At 44.4% G+C, this 19,091-nt stretch overlaps 1 protein-coding gene across 3 annotated transcripts in view; it reads right to left on the bottom strand.

Moving 5' to 3' along the window:
• Positions 1-19,091, bottom strand: part of tmem68 (transmembrane protein 68) — a 151,093-nt gene that overhangs the window by 48,125 nt on the left and 83,877 nt on the right. For all 3 annotated transcript variants that reach the window (XM_056292926.1, XM_056292925.1, XM_056292927.1), the window contains exon 4: positions 9,927-10,026. In XM_056292926.1, coding sequence (XP_056148901.1) covers positions 9,927-10,026 — 100 coding nt within the window. The remainder of the gene's footprint in view (positions 1-9,926; positions 10,027-19,091) is intronic.

Raw genomic sequence — 19,091 nt, forward strand, 5'->3', positions numbered from 1 at the left:
ATCCTGACAGTGGTGGACCGCTTCAGTAAGGGAGTGCACCTGGTGGCCCTCCCCAAACTTCAATCGGCTTCTGAGACGGCGGACCTCCTGACGAGCCACGTGTTCCGTCTCCACGGCCTTCCCCTGGATGTCATCTCGGACCGAGGGCCCCAGTTCGTCTCCCAGGTATGGCGGGCCTTTTGTAAGGGGTTGGGTGCCTCTGTTGGTCTCTCCTCTGGATATCACCCACAGACTAACGGGCAGATGGAGAGGATGAACCAGAGCGTGGAGTCTGCCCTCTGGTGCATGGCCGCCAAGAAACCCAGCTCCTGGAGCCGGTTCCTCCCCTGGGTCGAGTATGCCATCAACTCCCTGGTCAGCTCTGCCACCGGCCTCTCACCTTTTGAGGTGTCCCTGGGCTACCAGCCGCCTCTCTTTGTTGCGCAGGAGTCGGAAGTGGCAGTTCCCTCCGTGCAGGCCCATCTGAACCGGTGCCGTCGCGTCTGGGAGTTGACCAGAGCTACTCTGCTCCGGGTAGCTGAGCGTGCCAGTCGGGGAGCCAACCGACGCCGGCGCCTACGTACCAACCAGGCCAAAGGGTGTGGCTGTCCTCGAAGGACCTCCTGCTTCAGTCCACCGCGAAGAAGCTGAACCCCCAGTTTGTCGGGCCATTTGAGATCAGGAAGGTGCTCAGTCCCGCGGCGGTGAGTCTGAAGCTTCCGGCTTCCTTGAAGATCCATCCTGTTTTTCATGTGTCTCGGGTTAAGCCTGTCTCCCACAGTCCTCTGATGCCTCCGGTCCCAGCTCCGCCTCCCCCGAGATCGTGGATGGGCACCCCCAGTGGAAGGTCCGCCGGCTGCTGGATGTCCGGAGCCGAGGACTGGGGTTCCAGTATTTGGTGGACTGGAAAGGCTACGGTCCGGAGGAACGTAGCTGGGTCTCCCGCCAGCTCATCCTGGACCCTGGGCTGCTCACTGACTTTCATCATTCCCATCCCGACAAGCCGGGCAAGTCGCCTGGTGGCTCCCGTGGAGGGGGGGGGGTACTGTTATGGCTCGCTCACCCCGTGCCGTGGCTCGCCCACGCCGCGCCGGCAGCCAATCAGCTCGTCAGGGCTGGGCTTAGTCGTCAGGGCTGGGCTTAAGTTTGCTGGTCTCCCAGCGCCCGTTGTCAGTTCGTGCCGTAACCTCCTTGCAGGAGTTGTTACTCTTCCCTCCCGGTGCATTTCTCTCCGAGTTTATCTCAGCCCTTGGTTTAGTGTTTCTCTGTGAGTTTCCCTGTGGAAGTATCCTGCCGTGTTCCCAGTTTGGATTACCAGTGTGTTTTTTCTTGGACTTCCTGTTTTCTAAGTTGCTCATTGCCCTCCTGTGTTAACCGTTGTATGAGCTAGTAATAAAGTACGCCAGTTTCGGCTAACTCCATCTCTGCCTGGTGTCGTGCGCTTGGGGTCTTCCGAAAACCCTAACAGTATTTGGTTTTTTTATAGCTTGGCTGTGAGCATTATTTTACCTTGTTGTGTGGAGCAGACCTGGCGTTATGAGCAGTATTTGTATTGTACTTGGTTGTTTTATAGCTTGGCAGTGAGCATTATTTTACCTTGTTGTGTGCAGCAGACCTGGCGTTATGAGCTGTATTTGTATTGTATTTGGTTGTTTTATAGCTTGATTGTGAGCATTATTTTACCTTGTTGTGTGGAGCAGACCTGGCATTATGAGCTGTATTTGTATTGTATTTGGTTGTTTTATAGCTTGATTTTGAGCATTATTTTACCTTGTTGTGTGGAGCAGACCTGGCCTTATGAGCTGTATTTGTTTTGTATCTGGTTGTTTTGCAGCTTGGCTGTGAGCATTAGTTTACCCTGTTGAGTAAGACAGCTTATAACGTTGCTTGGAAAGGTGCTATGTACATAAAGCTTGGTGTGTCTTGTCTAGAACTTGGTCGGCGTCGGCACGGTTTTACTAGTGTCCTAGAGTGACATATTCTATGTAGTTTTTTAGCCTTAACATTACGTTATTTTTAACTTTTATCAACCTTTTCATGGTTTACCTCTACTACTTTTTGGATTTCATGGGATTATCGATTGCTGCATGGACTTGATCGCACTGGAGGCTCTGTTGTGCGCCGCTGTGTGTGGCGAACACTGCGTGGACTCAGCCCTCTGCCGTGAACATGATCGGCGGGTTTATTCTATTTATTTATTTATGTTTAATTCCTTGCTGAGCTTTTTGTTTGATTTCTGGAAATACAGCTGTGTTCCCATTTTCAGACTTCAGACTTTGAGAAAAATGTCTCCCCTCTATTCGCCTTCCACTGAGTGCCCCATCTGTGCCCAGCTCCGCCAGAACATCACAGAGCTTGAGAAGAGAATCTCTTTGCTTTGCCAAATGCAAGAGGATGAAAAACTTATGGACACTTTGACTGCTGCTTCCCAAGCTGATGTTCCGGAACCCAAAGACGACCAGGACCAGGGACATGAAACACGCTGCGAAGCGGCTTTCGGAGATAATGAGCCCCACGCCGAAGACTATGCAGATACGATTCCCTGGCCCGGCCAGAACCTACTTGAGACCGACACCGCATCGGATCTGGGTATGTGCTACTGGCTAAACCGGGGAGCAAGACCTAAGACCTGTTCTACCCCCCCCAGTGTCAAACCCTGATCTCTGGACAGACGTTGTCCAGGGTAAAAGAGGAGTCAGACACAACAAGCACAGCTCCACTAATGTCTCACCAGAGGTTCGGTTGGAGAACAGGTTTATTACACTGGATGAGCTGCCCATCACTGAGCACTCTGGCTCGACAACAGTCGTCCTGGGCTAAAGTGGTGTTCCGCGGTCGTAAGAGAGACTCGGACGGAGCTGCCTCTCCCCCTCACCTATGGCTGTCCAACCGCTACACTACACTGTCTGACGACACCCCGGTCAACCCAGTCGATGCTCCTGATACTGCAGCCCCCACACCTCCTGTGGCTAGCACTGTTCAGCTGGCCCACCGCTCCACTGCAAGGCCAAATCATCAGCCCTCGTCCAGGCCAACGACTTCCCGTTGTAAGACTGTAAGAGAGGCCGTGCTCAGAAATGGAAGTCTTCCTTGCCCTGAGTCGGCAGGGAATCCCTCTCGCAGATCTGTTGTCGCTGCCTCATCACAACAATTGCCAGCCCTGACACCCCATCATCAGCCAGTGAGATTAAAACAGCCTGCAGAAACAGATTATGCTCTCTCGCGCCCTGATAACCCACAACCATCAGCTCCTGGTCCCCTCTTCTCCCCGACTATATTAATAGTGGGGGACTCCATAATCAGGAACACCCGTTTGGTTAACGCAGCTACACACTGTTTCCCTGGAGCCACAGTCCCCTGTCATCCTGGCTAAGCTCCCGAGGCTGCTTAGCTCGCTCCCAGCTTCTACCAACCGCGTGATAGTGCATGTCAGGACTAATGATGCAGCTCGTCAGCAGTGTGAACTCACCAAAAAGGATTTTATTGCTCTTTTCAGCTTTTTAGGTACGTGTGGAAAACCTGTTTTTATCTCAGGCCCTATTCCGACACTGGCCCGTGGAGCGGGGTGTTTCAGCAGAATCCTCAGCCTGCACACATGGCTCACCTCTGCCTGCAGAGCTCACAATATTGGCTTTATTGATAATTTTAATGCTTTGGGATCGTCTCTCCTTCTTCAAAAGTTACGAGTCCACCCAAACAGTCTGGGTAGCCGGATGCTAGCAGCCAACCTGCAGCACGCAGTGCAGTCCTCTCCGTGTGACTGACTATTTACTCTTTCCTTCCGGAGCCTCTGCTTCCGCCTATGGTGGCACTTGAAGGTACTGTTCCGCCCGCTGTCTCCCTCCGCTGGCCTTATCTCTCTTTGACCCTCTCACCGGGAATTTTCCCCATACAGACTATTATCAGACACCGTGCCTCTCATCCACAAGTTGTACCTAATAGCAGAAACAACAACAACTGAATATCTGGAGCAAATATCTGCAATTTGCGTCCTATTTGTTGTACTCCTGTTGGTGTTAATTCTGCTGTGACACCTAACAATTGTGGCCTCTTGAATGTGAGATCTCTGGGTAATAAATCCTTTATCATTAATGATGTTATTGTTTCCAATAATCTCGACTTTTTTATCATTATTGAGACATGGCTGTCCCCAGGGGACACTGTTCCCCTGATTGAGGCTAGTTCCCCTGATTTTGCATATTTTCACATTCCCAGGCCCTCTGGTAGAGGGGGTGGCCTAGCTGTTTATTATAAGTTAGGTCTTAAGTGCCATCCTGTTAATTTTATCTCATTTGAGGTTTTATGTTTTTTAATTACTGGCCATTCCCCTTTTCTCTGCATCTTAATTTATAGGCCCCCTAATTCAGTTAGCTTTATCTCTGAGTTTTCTGACCTTTTATCTATTGTCATACCAAAATATGACAGGGTGCTTATTCTTGGCGATTTTAATATAATAATATTCATGTGTGCTGTCCTTCCCATTCCCTGACTTAAGTTTAACCTCATTCAATCTGTTAAAGGGGTCACACACTCCAAAGGCCACATTTTAGATCTGGTACTCGCCTCTGATTTCTCTCTCGAATGTCTCAATTTGGAGCATATACCTGTACCTGACCATAAAACTACCATTTTCAAATTCCCACTACAGCTCGCTACTCCTAGTCATTATCCTAAAACACGATCTCACTTTCTCAACGATGTCTCTGCAGTTAAATTTTGTGATGCTTTTAATTCTTCATCATTTAATCCATCTTTATCACTGCTCAATCCAGATGCACTATTGAATTCATTCAATGATCAGTGCCAATCCATCCTCGACCAAACTGCGCCATTTAAAACTAGGAAACAAAAATTAAATAACCTTCCCTGGCTGAATGATCACACCGGTGCCCTTAGAAGACTTTGTAGAAAAACAGAACGACAATGGAAGTCCAACAAGTCCGAATTAACACATAACACCCTTAAAAACTTGATATTAATTTACCAGAAGGCAGTTAAGGATGCGAGATCAGCATACTTCTCTGAACGAATATTGAGAAATAACCACAATCCTAAAGTTCTCTTTGGGATAATTGATTATGTCATTAATGGTCCCTCCACTTCTCTTTTTGAACCTGATGTTGAGTTGTCTGAAACATTTCTCACTCATTTTGTACACAAGGTGGAGAATATTAGGTCCCAAATCCAGCCAGCATCTTTTCGTTCCATTTCCCATGTTAATTCTTCCTCTTTCACCCAATTTCACCCAATTACAATTTCAGTGTTAAAGACTACAGTCTCCAATATCAGCTCCTCCTCCTGCATCCTAGACATCATTCCCACTAAACTACTCAATGAGGTATTTTCCACTGTTAGCCCCGTTATTCTTCAAATTCTTAATAATTGTCTAGCCTCCGGTTCTTTTCCAGACAGTTTTAAGCATGCCACCATTCATCCATTGCTGAAGAAACCTAATTTAGAGCCCCTGTCCCTAAGTAACTACAGGCCAATCTCCAAATTGTCTTTTTTATCTAAGGTTCTGGAGAGAGTAATTTCTTCTCAGTTGATTACTTTTATGAACACAAATACTGTTTTTAATAGTTTCCAGTCTGGTTTTAGAGCACTTCTTAGCACTGAGACAGCTCTAGTTAAGGTCACTAATGATCTACTGCTGAATGCAGACAGAGTTGACTGCTCAATTTTAGTTCTTTTGGACTTAAGTGCTGCCTTTGACATGGTTGATTGCAACATCATCCTACATCGCTTAGAGACTTGGGTTGGCATCAAGGGCTCGGCTCTTGACTTATTACACTCTTACCTCACCAACAGAACTTTTTCTGTTGGTCTGGGTAACTCTACCTCCTCAGTGGCTCAGTTGAGTTGTGGTGTGCCACAAGGTTCAGTTCTTGGTCCCCTTCTCTTCTCTATACTATACATGCTGCCACTTGGCCAGGTCATTCAAAATGACCATGTGCTCTACCATTTTTATGCTGACGACACAGTTATACATGCCACTAAATCCCACTGATCCTAGTGCCCTATTAAATCTCACAGGTTGCCTCACCAACATTAAATCCTGGGTGTCCAAACATTTTCTTAAATTTAATGATGATAAGTCTGAGGTCATTCTGTTTGGGCCCGAAAATTCCATCAGTCCGTTTGCTACTAATCTTGGTAGTCTGTCAGGAAATCTTAAACAGGCTGCTAGGAATCGTGGGGTAATATTTGATGCTAACCTCAGTTTTGACAATGAAATTAAACATGTTGTTCAGTCATGCTTTTTCCAACTCAAGCTAATCTCCAAAATGAGGTAATTTTTATCAATTGCTGATCTGCAAAAAGCTGTACATCCTTTTATCTTTTCTCGACTTGACTACTGTAATGCACTTTATTCTGGTATCAGCAAGGGCTCCCTCCACCGTCTGCAGTTGGTACAAAATGCCGCTGATCGGCTTATTACAGGAACAAGGAGGCATGACCATATCACTCCTGTGCTTGCCTCCCTACACTGGCTCCCTGTTATATTTCGAATCTATTTTAAAATTTTACTGCTCCCTTTTAAGGCTTTAAATGGTATTACTCCTTTATACATTTGTGATTTATTGACTTAGTATATCCCCCCTCGACCATTAAGGTCTGCAGATGGAGCCCTGCTGGTTATTCCCAGATCTCGGTTAGTTACAAAGGGTGACCGGGCTTTTGCTGTTAGAGCCTCCACACTATGGACCTCTCTTCCTGCTGAGCTAAGATGAACTAAGCCTTTAGCTTCTTTTAAGTCTCATCTTAAAACTTTTACAAATGTTTGATGTTTGTTTTTATTTTCACTGTTTTTAATTTTAATCTTATTTGATCTTACTCTTATTCCTGCTTTGTCTGGTTTTATCTGTATTTTTTTTTTGCGAAGCACTTTGTAACATTGTTTTAGAAAGGTGCTATATAAATAAAATTATTATTATTATTATTATTATTATCACAAATGCAATTCCTTTTTAAGGTCCTCTGGTCTGATGAATGTCAATTTAGCATCTTTATGTGGGTTGATTCGAAGGCCCCTTTGCAATCTCAGTTAGTATATCAAAATATTTGCCTCCTTATCTCTAGTGAAATTCCTGAGGGGGGAAGAGGGGTGGTGGCAGACAGACAGGGAGGCAAAGGGGGTCCTTGCTACAGAAGTTACAAGTATAATTTCACTACTATAAGAAACACATCAAGAGATGAAGATATGTCTTCTTATATACTCTTTAAAGTAGCCTAATGTTATCAAACCAACATTTTGCCCTGCTACAATTAATACAAAGCAAACTGAACAGCCGATTTCTACAAATTCAAAACACAAAAAAAAGAAGAAAGAAACAAGCAATTTGTTTCACTTTATTTTCATACAGGTGAGGCTGAAGGCCTCCACCCCTGTTAAGATGGTGCAGCATAGCTGCACCTGTGTGGCTGGATCATTGTAGTGCAACCACTGTGTTGCTCTCGTGTTCCAGTCAGCACATTACTCCCAGCTCAACATCCCAGTGCTTCCCCCATAACTCAGCTGTACAGAGGGTGAGCAGCAGTGGCACAAACCAAGAACTTTGGCAAGTCTGAGAATAATGTAACTGTAATGCAAATACTGCAACTACACACACATAATGTTACATACACTCATAATCTCATCATTTCTATGTCTTGCTTAAATTCACAGCTTGTACAACCAGGCCCGGTAGAGAAAATGGCTGTGATGTCTGCGAAACCAAATCAGAGAACAATGGCAGAGGGGGATGGTCTCTTATGATGTAAGGTCTCTCTTCACGTGTTCCTGTTGATGAAGCAATGGAGGTCTGTGGAGCATCTGAAATTACAAAATGACCCCACCCTTAGCAAAAGGACCACCCTTAACACTCACCAAGCGTGTCTGCTCCTGAAGCTGTCTTCAGTCCACGTACTTGACATACAGGGGGCAGTACTATAGGCAGAGGCATGGGTGTGCTATGGGTTCCCCAGTCTCACCTGTAGTGCTGTAGTGGCCAACTTGTATATATATGTAGGAAGTGGAAAAGAGGCTCTGATGTCCTATCCAGGGACACCACCTAGCCATTGGTCCAGTTTTGTGGACGACACCTGGGTTAAAATTAAATCTCAGGATGTACCACATTTCACATTTCACCAACCACATTAATTATGTGGACAACCACAGAAAGTTCACCAGGGAGGATGTGAAAAATGACAGGTAACCTTCTTACACTGTGACATTGAAATTGATGATGGGAGACATTTGATTGTTGATGGCTCCATAAACCAACACATACTGATCAGTACTTATAGTTTGACTCTAATCATCCACTGGAGCACAAACTAGGAGTCATCAGGACACTGTACCACCGAGCTGACAACTTCCCCACCAACACAGCAGCCGGAGAAGGGGAGAAATCCCTGGTTAAGTGTGGTTACCCTAACTGGGCGTTTGTCAAAGTCAGGAAGACGCCCAAATAGTGCACCAGCCAATCAAAGAAAGGAGAAGGACAACAGCTGCATAAGTCTAAACCAGTGGTGATTCCATGTGGCGGGAGTGTCAGAAAAGTTGAGACGCATATTTTCAAAACACCACGTCTCAGTTGCATTCAAACCCCAAAACACACTACGCCAGGAATTGCTCCACCCCAAGGATCAGGTCCCCCGGCACAAACAGAGCAATATAGTGTAGCTATTAAGTGCCAGGAAGATTAGTGTGACTTGTACACTGGAGAAACTAAACAGATGCTGGCCAAGAGGATGGCACAACACAGGAGAGCTAACAAGTCAGACCAGGACTCCACAGTCTACACCATCTACAGACCAGGACTCCACAGTCTACACCATCTACAGGCCAGTGGCCACTCTTTCAAGGATGAGGATGTGTACATCCTTGACAGGGAGGAACGTTGATTTGAACGGGGAGTATATGTATCTATGTTAAGAGGAAACGACCATCCCTGAACTGAGGGGGGAGTGGGGGGCTAAGAGTACATCTGTCACCATCTTACAATGCTGTGATTGCAACTATTCCCCAATCTTCTGTGAATAGTACACATGGCCATTGAAACTCTAGTTAATGGCCACACCTATTTACATATGAAACTGGTCGTTGGTTTGGGTTGTTAGGCCACTGTATTGTTTATATATACACCTGCAGTCAGTTGAGACTGAAGAGGTCACTTAGATGAGTGATGAAATGTCAATAAACATGTCCAGATGAACTGATTCAACTTTGAATGGCAGAGGGAGTAAGGTGAGATATTAGTAATTATGTGAAAGTACAATATCTACACATAATAGCTTTATGTATATGAATTTGCTTCAGATAGGAGCGCACTATACAAAGGCACCAGTTGATAGTTGCTGGATCTCTGTTCTCAAAGTGCTAGCGATCTACAAGGACTTTAGCCTTGTTTCTGCACCAACAATCTGCACCATGGGTATCATCTGTGGTGTGAGCCAAGAGAAACAATACCTCTTTTTTCATTGCTGTTTTTTCATTATTTTGCATTGGCTTGCACACCCTTAAATATCTTAAAATGGAAAGTAACTTGCACGTGGAGTTATTTATTAACCAGGTACTTTTTTACTTTTACTTGGGTAGGCTTCTCAAATGGTCATTTTCACTTTTACTTGTAATTTTTTATGGGAGTAATTGTACTTTTACTTGAGTAAGAAATTTTCGATTTTTGGTTTGATTGGTTGGTTTGGGTTGGTTTGGATATTTAGTACTCTACCCACCACTGGTAGTTTGTCTTATTAAGCAGACAAAGGATAAATTGGATTTTTCTTTGGAAAAAGTAATTTCAAAAAGAGATAGACAAAGGTTTACATATTACTTTTATTTTGGAATATCTGTCACTAACCATGGAAAGCTCTGTGTTATCAATAAAGTTTTTCTAAACAAGGATCCTTTGTGTCCACCATTCCCAAAACTAACCCACATCACAAACATACACCCACATGCTCACCATGCCATATGGCTCCATGTCCATCCCAGAGAGTTGCCAGAGTCTTCCTTGCTCCATCCCAAAGATTGTTGCAGTAGGCCTCCCTCAGCTGATTTTTCCTCTGAAGAGTGGAGGAAGGGGAAATGAAAGGTCTGAAATTATTCAAGAATCACAACCATTGAGGGAGCATATCACAAAATGTGTTGAGGTCAAGTGAGGTAAACATTCCAGTGGGACATCTCACATGACTCATTCACAACTAAACCATGTTATGTCAGATTGTCGTTGGATAAAATCGAATTCTAGTTTAGATTCTTGTTAGCAGAATCCAGATATACTGATGTTTTTCATATCTTTTGTAGGTACTGCTGCCTTGGGTTTGTGTGCCGTGCACTAGTACTGACACTGAAGTGTTTGGGTGATAAAGGTTGACCCTAGAGGGAAGCAGAAGATCAGAAGATATAAGTTTCTCCACCAATACAGTACTACAATAACCACACCCACACAACACTATGCAGCTCATCATGATCACAACCAGCTATTGTGTGATTATGACCCCCTTCCACAATGCTTACTATAAACTTACATTAATTATTAAATAGCCTACTTCATCAGCACTCACTCCATTGATAAACACATGATAATCTGGCAGTAGTCTAACATCCAGTAGCAACATTTTAATAATGGGATCATCTGATAGTAAGATTATCTGTGATCATCAGGTGGCAAGATTTTAGTAACATGACAGCTATTTTTCTAGTAAAACTATTTCTAGCAATACTATTGTTGCCACCTGCAGTGAGGTGCTAGTTGACTGGTGAAATTCAAATAGGCATATAATTAAATAACCAAAGAAGCATATATTGATTAAGATTAATTTTATTTTTATCCCATTGCTTGCAAGAAGCTACAATATGTAGACTCAGTCAAGTTAAATCAGGTTATGATCTTGTTAAGTTTGGTCTTGAATAAGTTAGATAGGAATGACAAAATCAAACTGATTTCAGTACTTTTATATTTAATTCACTGAAGAAATACGGTCCAAGTTTAAAAAAACAAAAAAAAATTGTTAAATAAAATGACCCCGAATTACTGAGATGCTGATTCGCATGGGACTAATATTATCAGATATCCCCTTTGTTTGCCAAGATATGGTAGGTAATTTGTGCTGGAATTTGGTCTTTAAAATTTATGGACATGGCTAATTCACATGGGATTAAGATCACAGACCACCTCTGCAATTATTACAAATTACTTGAGGTCTCCAGGTAATACTAGTCTCTTACTCCATTGGTCCCTCCACTGTAGCTGCATTTGGCCAGCAGCTGCCTGAAGTCTTGGCTCCTTTCACTGTAGAGACTGACTCTGTTGAAAATGTCACTAGTGACTTAAATGTGGCCCTCCCTAGTCTCCTCGTGTATGTGCAACTCTCACTACCAGAGCTAGGTGACTAAAACATACTCTCAAAACTTTTTGAAGAATCTAAATTTGCTAATTTGTTGTAAAGTTTTTAACAATGTCATTGGATATGAATAGACCAGCCTGTATTCTGAAGCTGGTTTTGGTAGGCTGGTCCATTCTCTCCTGCAGAAGTTTCATCATCAGAGGACACAAATAAGATGAAAACTGGTCAGGATTAAAGTGTGCTCTCTGGTTCGCTCTGTGTCCTCAGTCAGATAACTAGAAGAACGTTATAACAGCCGTTGTCACATTCAGATGCACTCAGATTGCTGTGTTGTTTCAATAAAGAGCATGTGACAGGAAATGGTCTGGACTGACAAACAGCTCAGGTATACATTGAAAATGACCCAACTCAAATCAATTTAAAGTTTCAAGAATCCCCTTCCTACATGTCATTAATTATAACATGATACACGTGAGCACTTACATCCACTGATTCCTAATCATAACTCTTCTTCCTCTTCATCTTTGTCACACTATTGCTGTTACGACATGAGGAGGTATAAATGCAGAGTGGTGAACATAGCACATGACTTATGAATGGCTGCTTCTCTGTGAACTGTAGCGCTCCTTCACGTCTGGGTAACCACAGCCTTGCTCTTTCTGTGTGTGTCAAAATAAAGCCTATAATGTCTTGAAGCATGCTAATTAATCCCGGTATAGAAATCCCAGAAAGTTGGGGCATCCAGATGGTGTGGCGGGCAATTCCATTGCCTACCAACGCTGGTTCAAATCACTGTGATACCTGCGGCTTGGTCGGGTGTCCCTACAGACACCCGACCAAGCCATGTCTGCGGGTGTGGAGCCGGATGTGGGTATGTGTCCTGGTCGCTGCACTAGGGCCTCCTCTGGTCGGTCAGGGTGCCTTTTCAGGGTGGAGGGGGAACTGGGGGGAATAGCGGGATCCTTCCATGCGTTACGACCCCTGGTGAAACCCCTCACTGTCAGGTGAAAAGAAGCGGCTGGTGACTCCACATGTATCAGAAGAGGCATGTGGTAGTCTGCAGCAACCGGGATGGCTAAGAAAAGTGGGATAATTGGCCGAATACAATTGGGGAGAAAAGGGGGGGGATCCCCAAAAAAAGAAGAAGAAAAAAGAATTCCCAGAAAGCTGAATCAGGTTGTCTGGACATAGCGTTTTGCAGGAGAAACATTTCCTCACTCATCTAAGTGACTTTGTCAGTCTCAGCTGATAGCAGGTTTCCCCAACCTAGTATTTGGGAATAAGTGCAATCACAACATTGTAAGGCCATCTTACAATGCTGTGATTGCGGCTATTCCCCAACCCTCTGTGAATAGTACTCATGGCCATTGGAACTGGTGTTAGAGTGCCAGTTTTGGTTGTTATGCAACTGTGCTGTTTATATAATGTTATATAAGGTTGGGGGCAGGCAGGCAGCTGTGATGGATGAAGTCACTTAGATGAGTGATGAAATATTTCTCCCACTAAACTTTGTGTCTGGATGACCTGATTCAACTCTCTGGGATACAGCATGTAATCTGTGACCCGTTTATACTTGAATAATTTAGAAATCTATAAGTGCTGGCATTTAAAGTCTATCATAGTTATTTTGGAAAAGTCATGGAAGGATGGTATCAGAGAAATGGGATTTTTCAGATAGGAATACCCAGTGGTGCAGGCCTATACCTTCACTACTAAGGTGGTAACATTTAAAGGATATTTTCAGTACTGTAGATCAGGTAATGCAGGAGTTATTGTAATATAGCATTTTTCTGTCCGAGTGTTAAGTTTGTTAACTTAACTTTTGTTGGTGCCTATAATACAGTTAATACGGTAGCCTGTTTTATTAGTCACTTCTACTGCAGTCTTTACGGTAACCCTCCTGTTAGAAGCAAGGCGCGCTGCTAGTGAAAGGCACTTGTTGAAATGTTTGGTAGGCTGTGGCCACTTGCTGTTGAGAGCGCAAATAAAACTCAGTTAAATAAGTACAGTTGTCTTATTTGAAACTAACATTGGTAGCAGAGGATGGTTGCCTCGAATGACTTCAGACAGCCTCCTGGATTTGATGAAAAGAAGCCGTATGAAAACTGGAAAAATTAAGTGGAAACATGGAGACGGGTGACGAACTTGGACAAGAAAAAGCTAGCGTTGGCTGTGGCTCTATCATTGACAGGTAGAGCGAGGGATACTGCTTTAGGAATAAATGTGGATGATCTAAAGAAGGATGATGGAATGACCACTTTGATTGGGGAACTTGACAAAGTTTTTTTGAGAGAAGAGAAGGACTGAGCTTACGAAGCCTATTCTGAGTTTGATCGAATATCGAGGGAAAATGGCGTCTCGATGGTGGACTTTATTGTTGATTTTGAACAGAAATACAACAGGATCCGTAAATTCAAGATGGTTCTGCCTGACGCTGTTTTGGCAACTGGCATTGACTGCATGTGGTAAGCACACTTTTGATGATATGAAGTCAGCACTGAAACGCATATTCGGAGAAAAACATGAGCAGAAGGCGGGAGCCATTAACGTGAGTCAGGATGCAACCTACTACACAGATCAAAGAAAACCGCAGCCACGAGCCCAAAGTGTGCAAGCTAGAGGACCACTCGCAGGCACAAATCCACTTGATAAGTACGGAAGACGAACAAAGTGTTGGATTTGTCAAAGCACATTCCACTGGGTGAAAGATTGCCCTCATAAGAAAGAACATGTAAAGATGACAGAAGACAATAAATGCACAGATGAACCTGATGAGTGTAACGTAACGCTGTTTTCTAAAGAAAACGAAAATATTCATGGTTGAGGCTCTGGGATCAGCTGTCATTGACACGGCGTGCACAAGGACTGTCTGTGGTGAAAAATGGCTGAATAACTATGTAGGGGGACTAAATGAGAAAGACATAGAAAAAATAGTTAACACAGAGAGTAGCAAGCCTTTCAAGTTTGGGGATGGGCGAGTTGTACATTCGACAAAAAAGGTCAAGATACCAGCCAAGATAGGCGAAACAAAATGCTGTATAGAAACAGAAGTGGTCCCATCTGACATCCCTTTACTGCTGAGTAAAACGTCGCTAAAGAGAGCAGGAACTGCGCTGAACTTGGAGAACGATACAGCAATAATGTTTCAGCAATGATAGCTCTGGAGATGACCTCCTCAGGACACTACTGTCTGAACATAATGGATAATGAGTCCCCATGCGATACATATGAGAATGTGGTTCTGGCCATCACAGAGAATATGACTAAGGAACAAAAACACAAAGCTTTACTGAAACTTCACAAGCAATTTGGACATGCATCAGTTGATAAACTGAAGAAGCTGCTGATAAATGCTGGAAACACTGATGATGAGAGCACTGCTATTCTAGAAAAGATAGTAGAAAAATGTGAGATATGTCTTAAGTACAGCAAGCCTAAGCCCAAGCCTGCTGTTGGTCTGCCCTTGGCCTCCCGATACAATGAGGCGGTGGCAGTAGATTTACATGAGCTAGAACCGAATGTGTGGTACCTGCACATTATCGATCACTTCACACGCTTCAGTGCGGGTGGCATTGTGACCTCAAAGAAACCAAGTGTGATAGTGAAATGCTTTGTACATTCCTGGATCAGTGTCCATGGTCCACCGGAGTGTCTCTTCAGCAACAATGGCGGCGAGTTCAATAATGAGGAAATAAGAGACATGGCAGAGAACTTCAACATCGAGATAAAGACGACTGCTGGCTATAGTCCATGGAGCAATGGCTTGCTAGAACGCCATAACCAAACGCTCACAGAGATAATGCTGAAGGTAAAACTTGACAACGGAGTTGACTGGAAAACTGCACTGGATTGGGCACTCATAGCAAAGAACACAATGCAGAACGTACATGGCTTCAGCCCACATCAGCTGGTGTTTGGACAGAATCCGAACCTTCCCTCTGTGTTAGTGGATCAGCCACCTGCTTTGGAGGGAACTACTATGAGTGCATGGGTGGGACAGCACATAACAGCATTACATGCAGTAAGGAAAGCTTTCACAGAGGCAGAGTGCTCAGAGAAAATCAGAAGAGCTCTACGAAAGCAACTTCGTCCAACAGATGAGAAGAATGAAACTGGGGACAAGGTGTTCTACAAAAGGACAGACTGTGTTGAGTGGAAAGGTCCTAGAGTCGTGATAGGACAAGATGGGGTGGTGATCTTTGTACGCCACGGTGGAACCTATGTCAGGGTTCATCATTCTACGCTGCGGAAGGTTGATAAGAGTGAAGTAGGTGCTAGTGGGGGTCTACAGCACCCTGGGGAGAATGTTACTGAGGGGCAATATGAATGTACCTGTTACTGATAATGATGTGGATGTTGTTAACAATGACAGCGGGAACATGCCTGGTACTGATTGTGACATAGATGTTGATATGAACAATGACGGTGAGGCTGGGGGTGTTACAGACAATGATACAGATGTCACTGAAGGTAACAATCATAAGGATAATCAACAGACAGGCATAAGGGTAGGAGCCTCCCTAGGGCTGAAAACAGGTCAAACAATCAGCTTTGTGGATAATGTAACAGGTGCATCTCACAGAGCTAAAGTGATGGGACGAGCAGGAAAGGCTACAGGAAATAACAGAAACTGCTACAACCTACAGTACTTAGAACCATCTGGCATCGCTGGTACGATGGGGTCAGCTGATCTTACTAAGGTAGACAATCTTCAGGTTAATCCACTGGATAGTGTAGAACTATGCTCTGATATGCAGGAAAATTATGTATTAGTCACAGATGGTGTTTCATTTGATAAGGCTAAACTAGATGAAATCAGTAGCTGGAAAAATAATGGGGTGTTTGAGGAGGTAAAATACACTCACCGGCCACTTTATTAGGCACACCTGTCCAACTGCTCGTTAACGCAAATTTCTAATCAGCCAATCACATGGCAGCAACTCAATGCATTTAGGCATGTAGACATGGTCAAGACGATCTGCTGCAGTTCAAACCGAGCATCAGAATGGGGAAGAAAGGTGATTTAAATGACTTTGAACGTGGCATGGTTGTTGGTGCCAGACGGGCTGGTCTGAGTATTTCAGAAACTGCTGATCTACTGGGATTTTCACGCACAACCATCTCTAGGGTTTACAGAGAATGGTCCGAAAAAGAGAAAATATCCGGTGAGCGGCAGTTTTGTGGGTGAAAATGCCTTGTTGATGCCAGAGGTCGGGGGAGAATGGCCAGACTGGTTCGAGCTGATAGAAAGGCAACAGTAACTCAAATAACCACTCATTACAACCGAGGTATGCAGAAGAGCATCTCTGAACGCATAACACGTCGAACCTTGAGGCAGATGGGCTCCAGCAGCAGAAGACCACACCGGGTGCCACTCCTGTCAGCTAAGAACAGGAAACTGAGGCTACAATTCGCACAGGCTCACCAAAATTGGACAATAGAAGATTGGAAAAACGTTGCCTGGTCTGATGAGTCTCGATTTCTGCTGCGACATTCGGATGGTAGGGTCAGAATTTGGCGTCAACAACATGAAAGCATGGATCCATCCTGCCTTGTATCAACGGTTCAGGCTGGTGGTGGTGGTGTAATGGTGTGGGGGATATTTTCTTGGCACACTTTGGGCCCCTTAGTACCTATTGAGCATCGTGTCAACGCCACAGCCTACCTGAGTATTGTTGCTGACCATGTCCATCTCTTTATGACCACAGTGTTCCCATCTTCTGATGGCTACTTCCAGCAGGATAACGCGCCATGTCATAAAGCCCAAATCATCTCAGACTGGTTTCTTGAACATGACAATGAGTTCACTGTACTCAAATGGCCTCCACAGTCACCAGATTTCAATCCAAAGAGCACCTTTGGGATGTGGTGGACCGGGAGATTCGCATCATGGATGTGCAGCCGACAAATCTGCAGCAACTGCGTGATGCTATCATGTCAATATGGACCAAACTCTCTGAGGAATGTTTCCAGTACCTTGTTGAATCTATGCCACGAAGGATTAAGGTAGTTCTGAAGGCAAACGGGGGTCCAACCCGGTACTAGCAAGGTGTACCTAATAAAGTGGCCAGTGAGTGTATATGGGTCAAAGGCATGTGTCCACTAGATGGGTGTGTACACTGAAAGAAACCCCTGATGGTATAATACCCAAAGCATGTCTTGTGGCTAGGGGTTTTGAAGAATTCAACACTAAAGACCTACAGAAGGACTCACCTACATGCTCATCAGAGTCCCTCAGACTACTCATGTCAGCTCTATGTCAGAAAAAGTGGACATTGAACTCTATGGACATCAAGTCAGCTTTTCTTCAGGGAATGGAGCTGTCTCGGGACATCCACGTTCGCCCACCTCCTGAGGCTAAAAGTGAGGGAACATTGTGGAAGCTCAAAAAAATGTGTCTATGGACTCGCTGATGCATCACTCTACTGGTACAACAGAGTCAAAGCAATGATGCTGAAAACAGGGGCCACAATGTCACAAGTTGATCCTGCTGTTTTCTACTGGGTTGATGAAGATTGTAATGTGACTGGTGTCCTTGCCTGTCATGTGGATGATTTTATCTGGGGTGGCTCTCACAAATTTGCCATCACAATCATTCCCCATCTCAAAACAGTTTTCCAAGTGGGATGTGAAGAACAGGACAACTTTCACTATGTGGGGATGGAACTAGCCACAGCAGATGGAGAAGTGCACATGCAACAAGAGATCTACATAAAGAATCTTCACCCCATTCTCATAGACTCATCAAGAGCATTGCAGCGTGACGCTCTTCTCACAGAGTGTGAGACTGACAAACTAAGGTCAAAGATAGGACGACTCCTATGGGTGGCTAGACAGAGTAGGCCAGATACCATGTTTGATACATGTGCCCTTGCAGCCAATCTAAAACATGCTACTGTACAGACCATGCATGAAGCAAATAAGGTAGTAAGAAAACTGAAATGAGAACGTGTCACCCTAAAGTTTCAGAACTTAGGAAATGAGGACTCTTTGAAGTTTGTTGTTTTCAGTGACGCGTCCATGGGAAACATCCCAGATGGGGGAACACAAGGAGGACATCTCATCGTGCTGATGGGCAAGGAAGGGAGATTCTCGCCAATCTGCTGGCAATCAAAAAAGATCAGAAGAGTGGTTCGGAGCACGCTGGCAGGAGAAACACTTGCCCTTGCTGATGGTATTGATAATGCCACATTTCTGTCCTCCCTCGACTCTGAACTTACCACAGGAAAGGTCCAACAGCACACCCTACCTGTGATGTGTGTAACAGACAACTACTCCCTTGTGGATGCCATCAAGTCCACTAAGTCAGTGACTGAGAAACGACTGAGACTAGAAATAAGTGGCATCAAAGAACTTATCCAGAACAAAAGGATTCATTGTATTCTGTGGTCAGCTACAAAGGAACAGCTGGCAGACTGTCTGACCAAAAAGGGAGCCTCTTCCCTGGTATTGCTTAAGGCACCGAATAATGGACAATCGAAGCTAGATGACTGAGTCTGACTGTTGATAACTGAGCATTTGGTTAGTTTTCCTGAAATATTATGCTTGCAGTTTTTGTTTTTTAAAAAAGAGGGGAGATTGTTAAGTTTGTTAAGTTAACTTTTGTTGGTGCCTATAATACAGTTAATACGGTAGCCTGTTTTGTTAGTCACTTCTACTGCAGTCTTTACGGTAACCCTCCTGTTAGGAGGAAGGCTCGCTGCTAGTGAAAGGCACTTGTTAAAATGTTCGGTAGGCTGTGGCCACTTGCTGTTGAGAGTGCAAATAAAACTCAGTTAAAT

The sequence above is a fragment of the Lampris incognitus genome, chromosome 14 (genome assembly GCF_029633865.1).
Source record: "Lampris incognitus isolate fLamInc1 chromosome 14, fLamInc1.hap2, whole genome shotgun sequence".
Classification (NCBI taxonomy): domain Eukaryota; kingdom Metazoa; phylum Chordata; class Actinopteri; order Lampriformes; family Lampridae; genus Lampris; species Lampris incognitus.